At 41.0% G+C, this 18,256-nt stretch overlaps 2 protein-coding genes across 3 annotated transcripts in view; both read left to right on the top strand.

Moving 5' to 3' along the window:
• LOC133377018 (tumor necrosis factor receptor superfamily member 10A-like) overlaps positions 1–10,086 on the top strand; it is a 34,527-nt gene extending 24,441 nt beyond the window's left edge. The window contains exons 9-10 of the mRNA XM_061610179.1: positions 354–411; positions 9,037–10,086. Of these exons, the coding sequence (XP_061466163.1) occupies positions 354–411; positions 9,037–9,332 (354 nt within the window). The 3' untranslated portion in view covers positions 9,333–10,086. The remainder of the gene's footprint in view (positions 1–353; positions 412–9,036) is intronic.
• Positions 10,087–12,140: 2,054 nt separating this feature from the next.
• Positions 12,141–18,256, top strand: part of CARS1 (cysteinyl-tRNA synthetase 1) — a 57,611-nt gene continuing 51,495 nt past the window's right edge. The window contains exon 1 of one of the 2 annotated variants that reach the window (XM_061610178.1): positions 12,141–12,246. In XM_061610178.1, the coding sequence (XP_061466162.1) occupies positions 12,234–12,246 (13 nt within the window). In that variant the 5' untranslated portion in view covers positions 12,141–12,233. The remainder of the gene's footprint in view (positions 12,247–18,256) is intronic. The other variant, XM_061610177.1, reaches the window with a different exon arrangement.

Here is an 18,256-nt window from a genome sequence, read left to right as displayed (position 1 = left end):
CTGTACAGTTGTAATATTTATATTTTGGTGGTCATTTATTAAAACATAAAGGGTCTCTACATAATGATTCGATGGCTCACAAATACAATTAAATAGAGATTTTAAAAATGTTAGGAAAGGTTTAAACACCAAAAAATGCAAAATAAAGCAATTGTTGAGTTTGGGTGTAAAATACTTCAAACATTTAAAAGTATGGTACTGTGATGAATTATAATATTTTGAAATGTTTAAATAGATTCTGTGATAGTCATCAATCTGTGGTATTCTGATGGGTCAACTGCCTAAAAACAAGTGATATGAATTCTTTATCTCTCTGTATTGCTATTGGGATTTATGGTGGTTGTTTTTTTCAGTTGCAGGAATCAAAGAAACGTCCCGTGGTGTTAGTAAAAAAGTCTTCTTGTCCTAATGGTGAGTAGTTCAAGTAATCCTGCCCCAGTCTGTTAACCAGCAGAAGACAATATTGAGAAACTAGTTTCAAAGATATTAGTGTTGTTGTTATGTGCCTTCTAGTCGATTACGACTTATGGCGACCCTATGAATCGGTGACTTCCAATAACATCTGTTACAAACCACCCTGTTCAGATCTTGTAAGTTAAAGTCTGTGGCTTCCTTTATGGAATCAATCCATCTCTTCTTTGGTCTTCCTCTTTTTCTACTCCCTTCTGTTTTTCCCAGCATTATTGTCTTTTCTAGTGAATCAAGTCTTCTCATTATGTGTCCAAAGTATGATAACCTCAGTTTCATCATTTTAGCTTCTAGTGACAGTTCTGGTTTAATTTGTTCTAACACCCAATTATTTTGTCTTTTTCACGGTCCATAGTATCTGCAAAGCTCTCCTCCAACACCACATTTCAAATGATTTGATTTTTCTCTTACCCTCTTTTTTCACTGTCCAACTTTCACATCTATACATAGAGATCAGGAATACCATGGTCTGAATGATCCTGGCTGTAGTATTCAGTGATATATCTTTGCATTTGAGGATCTTTTCTAGTTCTCTCATAGCTGCCCTCCCCAGTCCTAGCCTTCTTCTGATTCCTTGAATATTGTCTCCATTTTGGTTAATGACTGCGCCAAGGCATTGATAATCCTTGACATGTTCAATGTCCTCATTATCAACTGTAAAGTTACATAAATCTTCTGTTGTCATTACTTTAGTCTTCTTGACATTCAGTTGTAGTCCTGCTTTTGTGCTTTTCTCTTTAACTTTCATCAGCATTAGTTTCAAATCATTACTGGTTTCTGCTGGTAGTATGGTGTCGTATGCAATCTCGCTTTCAGTACGATATGTTCTGCATATAAACAAATAGGGTGATAAGATACACCCCTGTCTAACACCCTTTCCGATGGTGAACCAGTCAATCTCTCCATATTCTGTCCTTACAGTAGCCTCTTGTCCAGAGTATAGGTTGCGCATCAGGACAATTAGATGCCGTGGCACCCCCATTTCTTTTAGAGCATTCCATAGTTTTTCATGATCTACACAATCAAAGGCTTTGCTGTAATATATAAAGCACAGGGTGATTTCCTTCTGAAATTCCATGGTCTGTTCCATTATCCAACGTATGAACATAAGAAGAGCCTGCTTGATCAGACCAGTGGCCCATCTAGTTCAGCATCCTGTTCTCACAGTGGCCAACCAGGTGCCTGGGGGAAGCCCGCAAACAGGACCCGAGTGCAAGAACACTCTCCCCTCCTCAGGCTTCCGGCAACTGGTTTTCAGAAGCATGCTGCCTCTGACTAGGGTGGCAGAGCACAGACATCATGGCTAGTAGCCATTGATAGCCCTGTCCTCCATGAATTTGTCTAATCTTCTTTTAAAGCCATCCAAGCTGGTGGCCATTACTACATCTTGTGGGAGCAAATTCCATAGTTTAACTATGCGCTGAGTAAAGAAGTACTTCCTTTTGTCTGTCTTGAATCTTCCAACATTCAGCTTCTTTGAATGTCCACGAGTTCTAGTATTATGAGAGAGGGAAAAGAACTTTTCTCTATCCACTTTCTCAATGCCATGCATAATTTTATACACTTCCATCATGTCTCCTCTGACCCGTCTTTTCTCTAAACTAAAAAGCCCCAAATGCTGCAACCTTTCCTCATACAGGAGTCGCTCCATCCCCTTGATCATTCTGGTTGCCCTCTTCTGAACCTTTCCCAACTCTATAATATCCTTTTTGAGATGAGGCGACCAGAACTGTACACAGTATTCCAAATGCGGCCGCACCATAGATTTATACAACGGCATCATGATATCGGCTGTTTTATTTTCAATACCTTTCCTAATTATTGCTAGCATGGAATTTGCCTTTTTCACAGCTGCCGCACACTGGGTCGACATTTTCATCGTGCTGTCCACTACAACCCCTGTTGGGCTGTGACCCATAGGCATTACTGTCTCTAGTTGTTTTCCATAAAGCCTGCAAGTTTGGAGAAGTAACTGTTATCTCTTGGCCTGAGAGTGAGCAGACATCCAAGGCCAGCGGTTGTCATGGTAACGTGAGATAGCAACTGGGAAAGTTCTAACAGAGTCTGTAAGTTGTGTCTTCTGTGTATTGCCTCTGAACGGAGAGGTTCTCTTTTGTGTTTACCTTTGAAGAGAGATGTACCAGAGGGGGGGTGACTGGAGAAACTCTACATGTATTTACTCTTAAGCCTTTGTCCGTAATGTCTTAAAAAGACTCTTAACATGCTCTAATGCTCTGAAGAAGTTTCTTGCTCAACTTAACTCCAACGTAATGTATGCTGTTTCACGCAACAACGCACACACGTCAACAGGGGTTATGGGCCCAGATCCACAGCGCATTACACGGGAGTAAGTTGCTGGTCTGAACGGCAGACGGAGTTCCATAGAGGGCAGCTTGATTGATTGTACCAGACGGAGGTGAGCAACATGGCTGTAAACCTGTCTGGGGGAGGCTTGCCTATGGAACGGCTTAATGAAAAGAATTATGGCAGCTGGAAGCCGAGGATGCGGGCTTTGCTGATAACAGAGGATTTATGGGACATTATTGATGGACCACCCCCGGCGGTATTGACCGCGGCCTGGAAGCGCAAAGATCAGAGGGCGCAGGCGTTTATAATCTTGGCTCTATCGGATTCTCAACTGATGTGTGTGAGAGATGAGCCGTCGGCTAAACAGATGTGGGACGCGTTGCAGGATTTGTCCCAGGAATGGCAGCGGAGGCAGAAGGCGCAGAGAGCCGAGCTGATGGAAGCTGTCAGAAGCAAGGAGGAGAAAAATGCCAAACCGGAGGAGGCAGCCGAAAGCAAACAGGATTACAAGCATCAAAGGCTGAAGTCTTGTTATGCCTGTGGGGCTCGTGGGCATCTCCGAAAAGACTGTGCACTCAAGCGAAACTCCAGGGACGGAGGCTTGAAGCAGGGAAGTGTGAACTTTGTTTGTAAACAGAAGTCTCAAGATTTAGGACCTGTTAACTGGATTGTCGACAGCGGTGCAAGCCATATATTAATTAAAGACAGAAGTTTGTTTTATGCTTCAGAAGAAGTGCAAGATTTTGTGCAACTTGCGGATGGATCACAGAAACGGGTGGAAGCCCGGGGACTGGTGAGATTTAATAAACTTGGGATAATGTCAGAATGTTTGTTTGTTCCGGAATTGGCTCATAATATTTTATCAGTTCAAAAACTGGTGGATTCTGGGTATTGTGTAACATTTGATAGAGGGAAATGTTTTCTGCAGAGAAGAGGCAAAGTTGTCTTTCAGGGTTTTATGACACAAGGGATGTTTAGAATGACCGTGGGTGTGAAGTGTGCTGATGCCTTGAGTTTAATGGGGCAGAAAGAGAATGACGGTCAGAGCTGTAAGAAGACAGCTGTTAAAAGCACACAGCCACAGTATTCATGTAATGCAGTCAGGCTGATGCCTGAAAGAGTGCATCGCAGCCGAATTTACAAGCCACAGGGTAAGAGACGCGGCAAACGTGCACCTAGAGCACAAGAGAATGCATATTTCAGAGCTTGGTGTCCAGAAACACAAGCGCAAACATTTAAACCAGATCTTGACATAAATCTGAAAGGCACAGAGACAAAGAGTCTGGTTTTGTCAGGAGCAAAGACAGGAGGTCTTGAATGTTTTGTGGATGCAGATCATGCAGGGGAACTGAGCAGTTGTAAGTCAACCTCTGGCATAGTTGTGATGTGGCACGGGTCATGCATTGACTGGAGCAGCAAGAAACAAAACATGGTGGCTGACATAATGACCAAGCCTTTGTGTGAGGAGAAATTTGGCAAACTGGTGACAAGGCTTGGAATGAGCCAAAGTTTGATTGAATAAAGTTCTAGCTAAATGTACAGAGATGTTCTGAAATGTACTGCAATGTACTGAGATGTAATATGGATCTGTATGATGCAATGTATTGAAATGTATTACCTTTGTATTGCTGAAATGGAAAAGTTATAGATGCAATGGAAAGTATTTGCAGTCTTGATGGGAAAAAAAGGGGGGTATGTTGGGCTGTGACCCATAGGCATTACTGTCTCTAGTTGTTTTCCATAAAGCCTGCAAGTTTGGAGAAGTAACTGTTATCTCTTGGCCTGAGAGTGAGCAGACATCCAAGGCCAGCGGTTGTCATGGTAACGTGAGATAGCAACTGGGAAAGTTCTAACAGAGTATGTAAGTTGTGTCTTCTGTGTATTGCCTCTGAACGGAGAGGTTCTCTTTTGTGTTTACCTTTGAAGAGAGATGTACCAGAGGGGGGGGTGACTGGAGAAACTCTACATGTATTTACTCTTAAGCCTTTGGCCGTAATGTCTTAATAAAGACTGTTAACATGCTCTAATGCTCTGAAGAAGTTTCTTGCTCAACTTAACTCCAACGTAATGTATGCTGTTTCACGCAACAACGCACACACGTCAACAACCCCGAGGTCTATGTTTGTAATATGATCTCTGATACCTCTTCCCTTTCTAAATCCAGCTTGGACATCTGGCATTTCTCGCTCCATATATGATGAGCCTTTGCTGCAGAATCTTGAGCATTACTTTACTTGCATGGGATATTAAGGCAATAGTTTGATAATTACTGCATTCCCTGGGATCCCCTTTCTTTGGAATTAGGGATGTATACTGAACGCTTCCAGTCAGTGGGCCATTGTTTTATTTTCCATATTTGACAAATTTTTGTAAAAATTTGGACAGATTCAGTCTCAGTAGCTTGTAGCAATTCTACTGGTATGCTATCGGTTCCTGGTGATTCGTTTCTTGCAAGTATTTTAAGAGCAATTTCCACCTCACATTCTAAAATTTCTGGCTCTTCATCATATGGTTCCTTCATAAATGAATCTGTCATCTTTGCATCTCTTTTATAGAGTTCTTCAGTGTATTGCTTCCATCTTCCTTTTATCTCCATCAGTCAGTGTATTCCCCCATTGATTATTCAACATCCTTACTCTTGGGTTTAAATTTCCCTTTAATTTCTCTAATCTTTTGGAATAGGGCTCTTGTTCTACCCTTTTTGTTGTCCTCTTCTATTTTTATACAACTATTGTAATAGTTCTTTGTCCCTACGTACTAGTCGGTGTATTGATGCATTTAGGGTTCTAACCGCATTTCTATTTCCTTTTGTTTTCCTTCTCTGTTTAACCATTTTAAGAGTTTCATCAGTCATCCATTGAGGTCTTTCTCTCTTTTTAACTAGAGGTATTGTCTTTTTGCATTGTTCCCTGATAATGTCTCTGACTTCATGAAAATTATGGTAAACCAATATATTTGTGTGTCCTAATTTGGGTATAGGCTATGTTCTTAAACTTTAGGAAATAACATTTTCTGTGTGTGAACATAGGCCCGCTTGGAGACAAACTACACATTACCAGATTGGGGCCCCCACAAGGCTGTTTATCCTTAAAAATAAATGTGGCAATATTAGCACACTTAAAAGAAGACAACGCAGGAGTAAAATAACATGTAGGTGGTCTACAATGGTTTTAAACAAAAGATTCAATTTTTTAATCAATTGCCTGCTGCAAATATTCATATATTTCTTAGCTACCCTTCAAGACTGCAGTCTTCCCAAGGCAATTTACAATAATAAAATCATACATTTTCATTTTTTTAAAAGGTTCAAAGCCACAAAATTACCAATTATAGAAAAACAGTTAAAAAGAAGCCAGCTACGGTAAAATACAGCGTAAAACAAAACCAAGCCTAGGAAACAGAAAACACACACACACACAAAACAACAACAGCATATACTGTAAACCTTTAAGTTAAATGCTAGAGAAAACACAGACATCTTTGAGGCTCTCTTTAAAAGCAGGAGTAATGGAGCCAGACTGTATGGGTCTCTATTCCTTAAAAACATGTTATTTTTATTGTGAGATCTTTTTTTTTGTCCTGTTGTCACTGGCTTTTGATAGAATAGCATGAAAATATCACTCTTAGACTTTTCTTCCTTTCTCATCTGTACCAAATATGAGCCACCAGTGTGATGTGGCTGCAAAAAAGGCAAATGCTATATTAGGCTGCATTAATAGAAGTATAGTTTCCAAATCGCATGAAGTATTAGTTCCCCTCTATTCAGCACTGGTTAGACCTCATCTTGAATACTGCGTCCAGTTCTGGTCTCCGCACTTCAAGAAGGATGCAGACAAACTGGAACAGTTTCAGAGGAGGGCAACAAGGATGATTAGGGGACTTGAAACAAAGCCCTATGAGGAGAGACTGAAAGAACTGGGTATGTTTAGCTTGGAGAAGAGAAGACTGAGGGGAGATATGATAGCACTCTTCAAGTACATGAAAGGTTGTCACGTAGAGGAGGGCCGGGATCTCTTCTCGGTCGTCCCAGAGTGCAGGACACGGAATAATGGGCTCAAGTTGCAGGAAGCCAGATTTCGACTGAATGTCAGGAAAAACTTCCTAACTGTTACAGCCATACGACAATGGAATCAATTACCTAGAGAGGTAGTGGGCTCTCCGACACTGGAGGCATTGAAGAGGCAGCTGGACAGCCATCTGTTGGGAATGCTTTGATTTGGATTCCTGCATTGTGCAGGGGGTTGGACTCGATGGCCTTGTAGGCCCCTTCCAACTCTACTATTCTATGATTCTATACTTTTTATTCTAAAAAGGGGGGGCAGTAGAGGCCCTTCACTGCCCACCCTAAACCTCCAAACTTATAGTCCAGTCTCTTCTCTGTTCTTTACATTCGTATTCAAGAGTACCTCACATTTAGAGACACTCTGGACTTGTTTCTGTCCATCTTCTGTTCTGGTCAATCATCTCTGGATAGCACAGCCAATCATGCTCATTGCTATGGTCCCACCCGTTTCCAGGGGTAAAGTTCTAGTAGGAGTGGCTTAGGAAGGGCAAGGGTCTCCTCAGCACCTCCAGCGCCTTCATTTTGATTTTATTTCCCATAGAATAAGCTTTAACCAATCAGGAGGAGTCCCTCAGAAATGCATTGGAAGTTCCATAGCATTAGGGCAGGACTATGAAGAGCCTCTGCAATGCATTTCAGTCTGAGCCAATCAGATGCAAGTATTTACAATCTGCATTGGCTCCTCTCTGAGTTTTCATTGCTTGTTCCCTCCTTTGCAAGTGGCAGGCTAAAGCAGCAGGAAGCATGATTCTTTCTCTACAACCAGCCTTTGACCTTGTTGGCCACACCCCTGTGGTCTCATAGCAGCCCCACCAGTTTTAGAGGGCACCAGCTGCTACTGGGGGGGGGGAGAGGTAAAATAATCTCTTCTAAAGGCAGAACCTAACTTGAAAACTTTTGTTCTTCTTAAAGAGCTGGTATTATGTAGAGTTGTATTTATTCTGAAGCCAATAAGCAGATTCTGCTCAACATTTATGGTTCTGATTCACATGTCTAGTGTACACCCAAAGGGTTGAATACAATATATTCCAATATGAGGAGGCAAGAGTAGGCAAGCATGCAGAACAAAATGCCAGTGACCACCTACCTACCCATGTGTTGCAAAGACAGATTATCTGCACTGGCTTGCTTTTGCATGCGCAAGCCATCGTGCGTTTGGAGGTGTAGCAGTAGTTTATTTTTTCCCATTGTATAGGATGCTTTTGTTTTCAACGTGCAGCAGGGTCCTGTGTGGTTATAGTGGGAATAGCTGGGGGAAAAGTGTTTGTTGCACAGTACTCCTACTGCATGCTGTAGGAGACTTGATGGGTTGACCCATTAAGAACAAGACATAAAAACATCAGAATAATCCTGCTGATAATGGGATTTGTAGTCCAGCAATATCTGGAGGGCCATAGGTTCCCAATCTTCCTCCTAGAGTTAGGCAGGGGAGACAGAACTAAGGGCCTTGGAAAAGAGGGATAAAGCAGCATGATTCTATGAAATCAGGATGTCGGGGTCTGAGAGAGTCAAGCATTGCACAAGGCATTAGAAAGTGAGTGCTCAGACTTGGGAAAAGGAATAATCCAAAGAAATGAGAGTTGGAGGACAATCCTAGAGGCAGGAGTCTGAATGAAGGAAAACTAGTAGAGAGAATGGGCAAAGGAGAGCTACACATTGCTAGGAGCAGCAGAGGCAAGGAATTGCACATTGATTTGAAACAAGTCAGCTACATTTTTGCCTGAAGAACTTGATTGACTGAATTATATTTTATTGCTATGTCTTACATCAGGCGGAAAAGTGGGGTATAAATTAACTTAAATATTATTTTTCCAGAAAGCTATCATACACTCCTAGCTTTGTGTACTGAACAGACATCCATAGTTCAATACTGAAAGCTGTGGGACTTGCTTTTCCTCCCCACCCATGTGCCCCAAAATTTGTTCTGGAGGAAGATTCTGTTGCACACACAGAATGTTGCATGAACAGAACCCCAGTGATGGATACAACCCTACATATCTAGTTTAAACAGAGGTATGTGGAGCACTGCAGAGTTGGTATTTAAGTATTTTAAACTAGATGCTGCAGAACAAAAGAAATTGCATCACCTTGAAAGAAAAACCTAAAGCTTGGTTTGAGCAGCAGTTGAACTTGAGTAGCATGTAAGTGTACTAAATATGTATAACATTCACTTTTTTCTTTTTCTTTTTATATTGCAGAGCTAAGTGAAATCTATTTGGAATCAAATAATATGGTACCAGTAGACGAATGGAACATGCTTATGAGAAAAAGTGGCTTAACAGACATTGCAATTGAAAAAATAAAGTGTGATTATTTATATACTGACGAACGACGTCATCAGATGTTAAAAGCATTGCAAGCCAGATTTGGAATTAAGGATGCTTTACTTCATTTATTAAATGGCCTATGGGATATGAAATTTATGCATGTTTATGAAAATCTAACAAATGAATTAATAAGGAAAGATATAATAACACTGGAAACCACAGACTAATGTCTTGGTTTTTTAAATAAAACTGTACAAGAACAGAATCTGCAAACTACAGAATGTAAAGGTCTGACTTTTACACATGACCATTTTTTACTGCATGTTACTTTTTGCTGAGGATGTATAAGCTGAAAACACAGCTATTAAATATGGAGACCGGTTCCATTTGTCTGGAGGACAGAATAAGGCATGATGCATATATACAGATGGGTATTTTGTAACATCGAAACTTGACAGTGATTGTACCTGAACTTCTGTTAACTGCTGCACTTGAACACTTTTGCAAAGGAAGTTGTGCAGACTTCAGAAGACAATTTGTTTGTCATCCATACTGAGAAGATAGAAAAATTAATGTACAGTGCAAAATGACACAACTTTAAATACTTAAAATGTGTTTATTATTGTGACCAAACTTCAGTGTAAGGTTTTTACATTAATTACAAAATGTATTTATTAACGTTGATCAGGCTAAAACTGGACATAACAGTTTTTGCTTTGAGCCAGAACCCCTGTGCTTATAGAATCTTTTATGTAGAAGTGTTGTTCCACTAAAGGGGGGGGGGAAATAATGGAAGCAAGGCAGTTCTATGTCTGCATTGGCAACACTATGGTGCACAAGAGAGTAATGGATGGATGGGCTGCTGTTAAATCTTGTGCTTTTCAAATGAAATCTTAGAATCATGCAATTAATTCTTTTAAGAACAATTCTTTAACTACCTTTTGTAAGGATTTTCTAATAAAATACTTGTCATTAAAAAACTTTCCACTGTTAAAATTCCTTGCTCGTGTCAATGTGGGAAAAGTTGTAAGGAAAGTCAAAGGGGAAATAAGTATAATAGTTCCAATTTACATAGCACTTAAGTGTCCAAAGAACCTCACACTTGTAGTAAGGATAAAATATAACATTGTATCATGGGTCACTTATCTTGATATTGCAGGTGGGGTGGAGGCTGAGGTTCAGAGAGTGGCTTGTCTAAGCCTATCCAGTAAGTTAGCAATGAGGCACAATTTAAATTGAGGACTTTCCTACTCGTGCTATTGAAGCAATCCAAACTCCTCCTTTGTCATGCCATGGGATACTTGGATTGAGCAGAAATGTCTCTCTGTTGCCTAACCAGGCCTCCCCTTTCTGCCCACTGGCAAGGTGCAAAATGGGATGTTCCATTTTGGAGTCAGCCTGGGATTGGTTGGATCCCGTACCAGCTTCACAGCCATTGTCCACCGGCATCCGGTCCAATCTTGAATTGTTTGCTGCTGCTGCTGCAGCCTGGAGCTGGTGCAGGGAATGACCCGATCATCTTCCCCTTTTTTTCTCTGTGGCACCTAGGCATAGCAGGGCTGCAGATGTGGCACTGGCTCCACAGCTTCTGGTAGCAGGGGAGAGTTAGGACTGCAGCCTTAGTCAACACCTTTGCTCAGTTTAATTACATTTTAATGCCTCCATTTGGGGAGTAAATTATAATCCCTTTTGTATATTGCACTTCAAGGCGGCCATCTACAAAATGATGGAATTAGATAATACTACATTTACAAAGTCTGTAGATCTCAGTTTTAAAGCTCCTAAAAACAACATGCTTCTATTTTACTAGAGCTGATGGTCAAAACCAAAGTGGAGGATATTTTTCAGTTACATTGCCAGAGTTTTATATCCATGTACAGCAGCGGCAGAGCAGCTTACCTGAGCAGGGTTTGTGCTCCTCTTTTTCAGGACATTGTGCAGTATGACTTCACTTACCCCTTGGGGTAGTTTAAGAGGTAGAGTGTTTTCTTGTAACATAGTGTGTTCCCAGACAAAGTACCTGAACCCAGCCGGTTCCTCATAAGGACAGGAATGTCTTGGAATGCTTAGACAGAGGGTGGAGTTTTTATGAACGTGCAGTATAGCACATTGCGCTAGAACACTTGAGTACAGGAAGGTATTTTTATTAATACAGGGAATTCATCAAATAAAAGATTTGTTGATTCTTTTAAACAAAATTTAACTTCTCTGTCTAGTTATTACAATAAATATTAATGTAGAGCTAGTTCTAAACCTTAATTCCTTAAGAATGGACAAATCCTTTTTTCAGACGGAAGGAATCTCCTTTGAAAAAAGATCTTTTCCAAGGAATTTAACTTTTGAACTGCTGCCTTACTCAGCTTTGAGGGATGTGAACCGAGTCCAGCAACCTGTTGGTATGGCGTTAGACTCATATTGTTCAGATGAAAGTATATAGACTGCAATCCATACTCCATTACCTAAGACTAAAGCCGGTTGAACTGAATGGGCCTTATTTCTGAGTAGACGTGCATAGGATTGCGCGATAAGGTACTTTTAACACCTTTGTTGTTGCATCAAGGATTACTGCTGGAATGACACACGTCCCTAGCTATTATGAAGGCTTATCTGTGCAGGTTCTATGTACGCCGCATTTATTTATTCTGCGATAGTATGTTGTCTCTTGGCTTCTGAACACGGCATCTTTAATCTCACAATGGATCGGGTTATACTTATGTTATAACAAATACTGGCACCTCAAATACACTGAACAACATTTACTATCTGGATAGGCAATTACGGGTGGGAGAATGAGTAAGAAACGGAAATCACGACTCAATATATTTAAGAAAAGGCATCCCTAACATCGTTCGGAAAAGGAAAAGAAAAACTGAAGGGGGGGGGGAGAGTCCTTACAGCGACTGAGCAGGGCCCAGGGCTAGAAACCAAGGTCTGTCCGTAGTAAACAAGTACAATTGGAGATCGGATGTGGGCCATCATGGCGGCAGTCACGTGACGCTTTCTGGGTAGGGACGCTTTTATGTGACGAATCGAGGCGGAGCTGTGCTTCCGGACACGCTGTTGGTTGCATCAGCTTGTGGGGTAGAGCGGTACCTGACGAGAGACTGAGAAGTCACAGAGGAGCCGGGATGGCAGCAACCGGTGAGCTTCGGTTCTTGTGTGCTGGACTATGAGGCCCTTAAACATGGGTCGGGGCTGCGTTCCATTGTTATGTCTCGTTATTGCACTGCCTTAATGGTTAAAGAGTAGTCTGTGCAGTTTGATGCGTTAGGTGTACGTTATTTGGTTAGACGCCGGGAATCCAAGATGTGTCATCTTGTACACCTGCGGGGATTTAATATATGCTGAGATCTTGTGGCGGCCTGGTGCTGTGCCGATCTGTTATAATGGTGCTGTGCCCTGGGGTCTCCTGATAGATAATAGGTAGACCTTCTCCTCCTACATTTTTTCAAGTCTTGAATAGTCCTTCCTGCTGTGACTCACCACGGAACCGTGAGTTTCGATTCCAGGATTGTGGGTTTCGATGCTAGAAAGCTATGAACTTAGCTAGCAGATGGCTTTAAGCAAGGTATTTCTCATTATTTTTACCTTTTGTTTGTAATATAGAGAACCTACGTCATAGGGGCATTGTAAGAAAATAAGGAGTCCTGCTAGTTCAAACTGAAAGTCTGTCTAGCCCAGCATCCTGTTTCCTACAGTGGCCAGCCAATTTGCCTTTGGAAATGCCCAAGTAGGATATGCTGTGAATGGTATTCAGAGGTATGTTACATCTGAACCTGGAGGTTCTGTGTAGCTGTTGTGGTTTCAAAATGTGTGGAGGATAGGTGTGCCTAAGTTTGTGAACATCACCACAATCTGTGGCAGTGAATTCCAAGCACAGTGTGACGTGTGTTGTGTGAAATAGCATTTCCTATTGTCTGCTCTGAATCTACTGCCAGTTATTTTCCTTGGGCAGCCCTGAGTTTTGTTCTATTCAGATACTTCATAATTTTACGAACTCCTATGCCTCCCTTGGTCACCTTCCCCCCCCCCAAAAAAATAACCCCCCTCGCTCCCCAGAATTTGATTTTTCATCATAGGGCAAGGTGTTTGTACTGTCTTTTTGAGATGGGATGGCCCAATTGTACATGGTATTCCAAACAGGCTCCTACTGAGAGGAAGAGCGGGATATAATTAAATAAATAAATAAATGTGATTTCATATGATCAGTAGTGTAGTAATTGTAAACCACTGCATCCATCGACTAAAAAATGCTGTGAGAACTTAAGGAGAGCATTTATCATATCTTCTTCTCTGCCTGAGAAGGTGTAAATAGATGTTAACGCCGGTTTACATTAAAAGTTCAACATGTGAATTTGTCTTCAGTGACTTGCTCAATTGATTGTACAGCTGCTTCAGTGCATGCTTAAGTGGGAACTCAGTCAGCATTTACTGCACTGATACAGTGCTGCTGAAAATAAGTTGAACAGCAACATGGCAGTATGGATTGAGCTAGCAAATGGGCTTACGCTGAATCCATCACACGCTGCTTCATGTATGCCATTTGTTGCATGGGTACTGTCAGTCCAAATTCAAGCATGCCAAAAGGATCTTGTGAATTAGCCCTAAGTAATCATCTGTATTGGACCGCTATTAGTGTTTGACTGTATTGAGACTATGACTTGAACAGAGCCCACACCATTGATAGGACTGTTCCAAAGCATTCTTGGTGTTATCATGTGGTCTTAGATCATCAGATGTCCTGTTATATCCTGGCCTGTTAGTGAATTCAAATGTTTGCTTCCACATAGGGTGCCAGGAAAAGTCCTCAGTGCTATTTCTATTTTGAGATGTCTAGTACTTAGTTTAGATCATGTGAAGGTAAGCCAGATACCTTGATGCCAGATATACGGAAACATCAAGCAACTCCACCAGTAGTGGTATACAAACGTTTATTAGCACTCAGGCCTGAGGACTGAAATATATGTATCAGTTTGGGAAAATAAAGTCATTGTTATTTCCAAACTGACAGCACAATCCTGTGCATGTCTATTCAGAATTTAGTCCAAATGGAACTCATTTCCAAGCAAATGTGTATAAGAGTTCACCCTGACTCAGCCTGCTTGTCTAATGAACACTGCTTTGCTTTGTTACCTTGCTGGAATCACCCCTGCTTGCTTCCATTTAAACCAGGGTTGATTGGACATTTGTTTAGGGGAACAGTTGGTCATATTTTTAAAATAAGAACGGTTATCAGGCCAATTTATAACATTGGCTGTTGCCCAGTCCCTGCAACCAGTTACCATACCATGTCAATGACAGCATATTATGATGGTGAAGTGCCTCAACTTTCTTTCGTTTGCTTTGACTTCACATAGTCCTTCTGCTGTATTTTGTTTTGGAAAATGTTGTTTCTTGGTTGTACTTACACAAATAAAGTAGCAGGCCCAGTCCTCTGCAAAGAGTAGTTCTTGTACAGTACAGGCCACTCTTTGGGAAGGAGCACCAAAGCCTTATATTGGGCTGTAAGTGTTCAGTGCTGGTACCTAGAAATTTGAAATAAATTTCAAGCCCTGTTTATAATAAACACTTTATTAAAATATTCATTACTGGTTTCCCCTTGTATTTTTTTATTAGGTAATCAAAGTAAACACATATAGTTAATGGATGGTATTCAGTGTTAGTCATACTTAGAGTAGACCCATTAAAATCCATGAACATGTTATTTAAGTCTATTTATTTCAGTAGGTGTACCCTTATGATTCACTTGAATACCACCCAGTATTCTTAAACCTATCCTTGTCCATTTAAACACATAATTAAGTCTTTGAGGTAAATGTTTAGAACCATTAATTAAAAAAGAAAAAGATGATCAGCTTGTGTTCCAGAGCATGTACAGTAGGGCCCCACTGATACGGCGGGTTACGTTCTGGACCCCCGCCGAAAAGCGAAACCCACTGAAAAGCGGAACTCATTGAATAGAATGGCACGCAACGCCTGAAAACCACTGTAAAAGCAGAACAAGCGCTGTATGAGTGGGGCTTTAGTCTAATTGCGTCTAATTGAGACTGCAGCATTAGCGAAGTGCCATAAAGCGAAGCGCTGTAAAGCGGGGCCCTACTGTATGTGAAAACTTGCAAGATAGCATACGCGAAACAGTTTGGTTTTCAAAATATCTCCAAGCAGATGCAAGTAAAGGAGACTACTGGATTCAGAAACTACACCAGAGTCCCCATTAACTGGATTCATTTCATATTAAGCTTTCACAAAAGACACAAAACTCCCAACCCTCTTCTCTCATCAAAGGGTTACCAACAAATTAGGCTTATCCTATAAGAAAAGGCATAAGAGTATAGGACACCCTCGCCTTCATTCCATCTGCTAACTGAAACCCCGAAAGGGATACCAACCTTTGACATTGCTCCCATGGTGGTAATCTATCACTCATGGATGAAATAGCCCATTTGCTAGAAATTCCCTGCCAGGCACAGGTCTGGCAGCATCTCATATCTGTATTCCACGTCTGATATTTGTATTCCACAGCGTGAGAATTCCTTCACCAAAGCCAAGATGGGATCAGTTCTCAAATCTGCTGTTTTCAGCAGTGGCAAAAGAGAGGTATTGTGTGGCACAGCATGTTCAAAGATATAAACTATAGTCATATCCAAGGTGTTTATACATGCTTCCATCTACCTGTATTTTACTGCATCTTTACTCAGAATATATTATTAAAGAGAGTAAAATTTGTGGCTTTTTTCTTGATATTCATTCCACAAATTTATAAAGGATTCTTGTATCCTTTCAAATGTTCCCAGAGATTCTTTACATTTCCCCCCTCCCTCTAAGATGAATAGCTGGCTTAAACATATAAAAACTTATGTTTCACTAAAAGTATCAATTGGTTTTGCAGCCCTCTTCCAGTACAGGAGAACTCTGCAAAAGCTAAACGTAGCCAAAAGCTAAACTTGAATCTTGTCAATCTGAATCTTTATTTCAAACAAAATGGTATTCTTTATTGTCAAATCACAGTTTCCTTGAAAAGGAAAAGTGCTTTGTTCCTTTTGAAGGAAACAAAAAACAGATCCAAACTACCCAAGCTGTTTTGCTGTGTGTCTCTAAGGATGAAATACTCTTATTTTCTCCCATTAGGCAAACAAAGGCCTGATGGGGGAAAATTTGATCATGAACCTAGCGCAGGAGGAAATGGTTAAACAGACCCCAGCCTACTGCTGTTGCAAGTAAATTATCCGTTTCAATTTATAGGAAGGCAAGAAAGCCAAAAGTCATCATTGTGGAATTGCAGAGCTTGAAGGGATCTTGTATTGGAGACCCTCTATTCCCACTCCATGTATACTGCACATTAAGTTTTCTCTTTACAGGATACATATTTTGTTTCTCATGTATGCACTGCTTCCCTCATGTTTGCACTGCTATTGTAGGGAATAGTGTATTTTTACAAACCATATCACCCAATTCTTCAAAATGCAGTATTTGAGTACTTCTTCTAGGGTTGCGCATTCATTGCTAGAGTGACTGCTACCTGTGTTTGCATGAACATCTTGTAAAACCTCCCTTTCAGTGAATGGGCAGAACAGATTTTAGTGTAATGGGATATAGGAGGCTTGACCTTTGGCAGGATGTGGCAGCCAGGACCATCAAGGAGCAGGTGAGTGTTCCCTACCCATTCCATGCGCCATAAAGCTACCACCTGCCCCTATCATGCCTGATGGTGCCAGCTTTCTGTTGCCTTTTAGATGCCAGGCAAAGCCATTCCTGTTTACCCAGGCATTTGGTTTTTAATAGGGATAACATGACATGCTATCCTAGCCTGTTGTGGTGCTCATCTTTTAGTAGGGTAGGGGAATGTCATTCTTTTTATAGTATTACAGGATGAGCACTGTAGTAAAGAGTGTCATTTTATTCTTTGGATGTTTTAAACGTTTGTATATTTTTTTTAGAATTGTAAGTCATTTTTGAGACATTTTATATAGTAAGTGATGAATAGGTGTAATAATAATAAATAATATAATCAAGATTAAATTGCTAAAAGAGATAAATCAGCATATATTTAGGAGCATTTGTAGTTATTTTTTTACTACCTCATAACAACAGTGGCTACTACTATATAGGTTTGAGTTTGTGCCTTTGGCATGCCTACCTTGTATGCATGTATTTAAATATTTACAACACCCTCTGCAACTGGTGCCCTCCAGATGTTTTGGACTACAACTCCCATCAGCCCCAGCCACCACCCAGCAGTAGTTCATAGCAGGAGAACCAGCGAGTTGACCAGAACATATAATCTGAAGCATTGGAATGGGGCCATTCCTCCTTCCCTCCTTAAACGAGCACCTCCATATTGGCTTAATATTAAGACAATGCTGTCCTGTTACTGACCGTGAAAAGGAGCCAAATCACTGTGCATATGCAAACATGCAGCTGAGGCATGCCTTGATTATCCAGTTGTCTGGAAAAAGCCCAAAGAGTAATGCTTGTATATTGTTTTTTAGAGAGACAGTTTGGCCTTTGAGCAAGCACAAGTGAAATGTAAGCCAGGAGTTTAACACTCAAGCTACATATTGCATTAAGCACACTTTTGCTGGCCCTTTAAAAAAACCAAACACTACCTTTGTGAGACCTGATCTAGATCAGGATCACAGTGCGTAGAAGGGGCTAATCTTTCCCTTTCTGCTTTGTTTTGCCACCACAAATACACTCCCAAGTGCTATCTGCCTTGGAAGGTGCTGTTTTTGTGAACAAATGATGTGACGTGAAGCAGGCTTTTAAAAAGCATGCTTAATGGAATGCTGTGTGTGATCCCCCACCCACCCACGCACAAGACTTGAAAATGGCTGATGTCCCCACACATCCTTTTCCTCTCTGTCATTGTTATGTGTGAAATCATCTACAAATAAATCTAGGGCAAAGGTAGGAAATATTAAAGGGATCATATGCTGGAATTCCTACCACTCTCCCTAACTAAGGAAAGTTCAAGAAGTATTTAAATCGGGACCGAGAAAGTTGCGGCTATCTATATGTTGCTGGTCTGCAGCACCCATCATATCTGAACATTGGCCATGACACCTGATTCGGAGTGGCCTCAGTTTTCCCATCCCTGATTTAAATTGTTTCAGAAGTTTTTTGTCCAAACTGCAGCTGTTTGCTTGGCAAG

Source organism: Rhineura floridana, chromosome 2, assembly GCF_030035675.1.
Source record: "Rhineura floridana isolate rRhiFlo1 chromosome 2, rRhiFlo1.hap2, whole genome shotgun sequence".
Lineage (NCBI taxonomy): Eukaryota > Metazoa > Chordata > Lepidosauria > Squamata > Rhineuridae > Rhineura > Rhineura floridana.
This window is presented reverse-complemented; position numbering and strand designations above follow the sequence as displayed.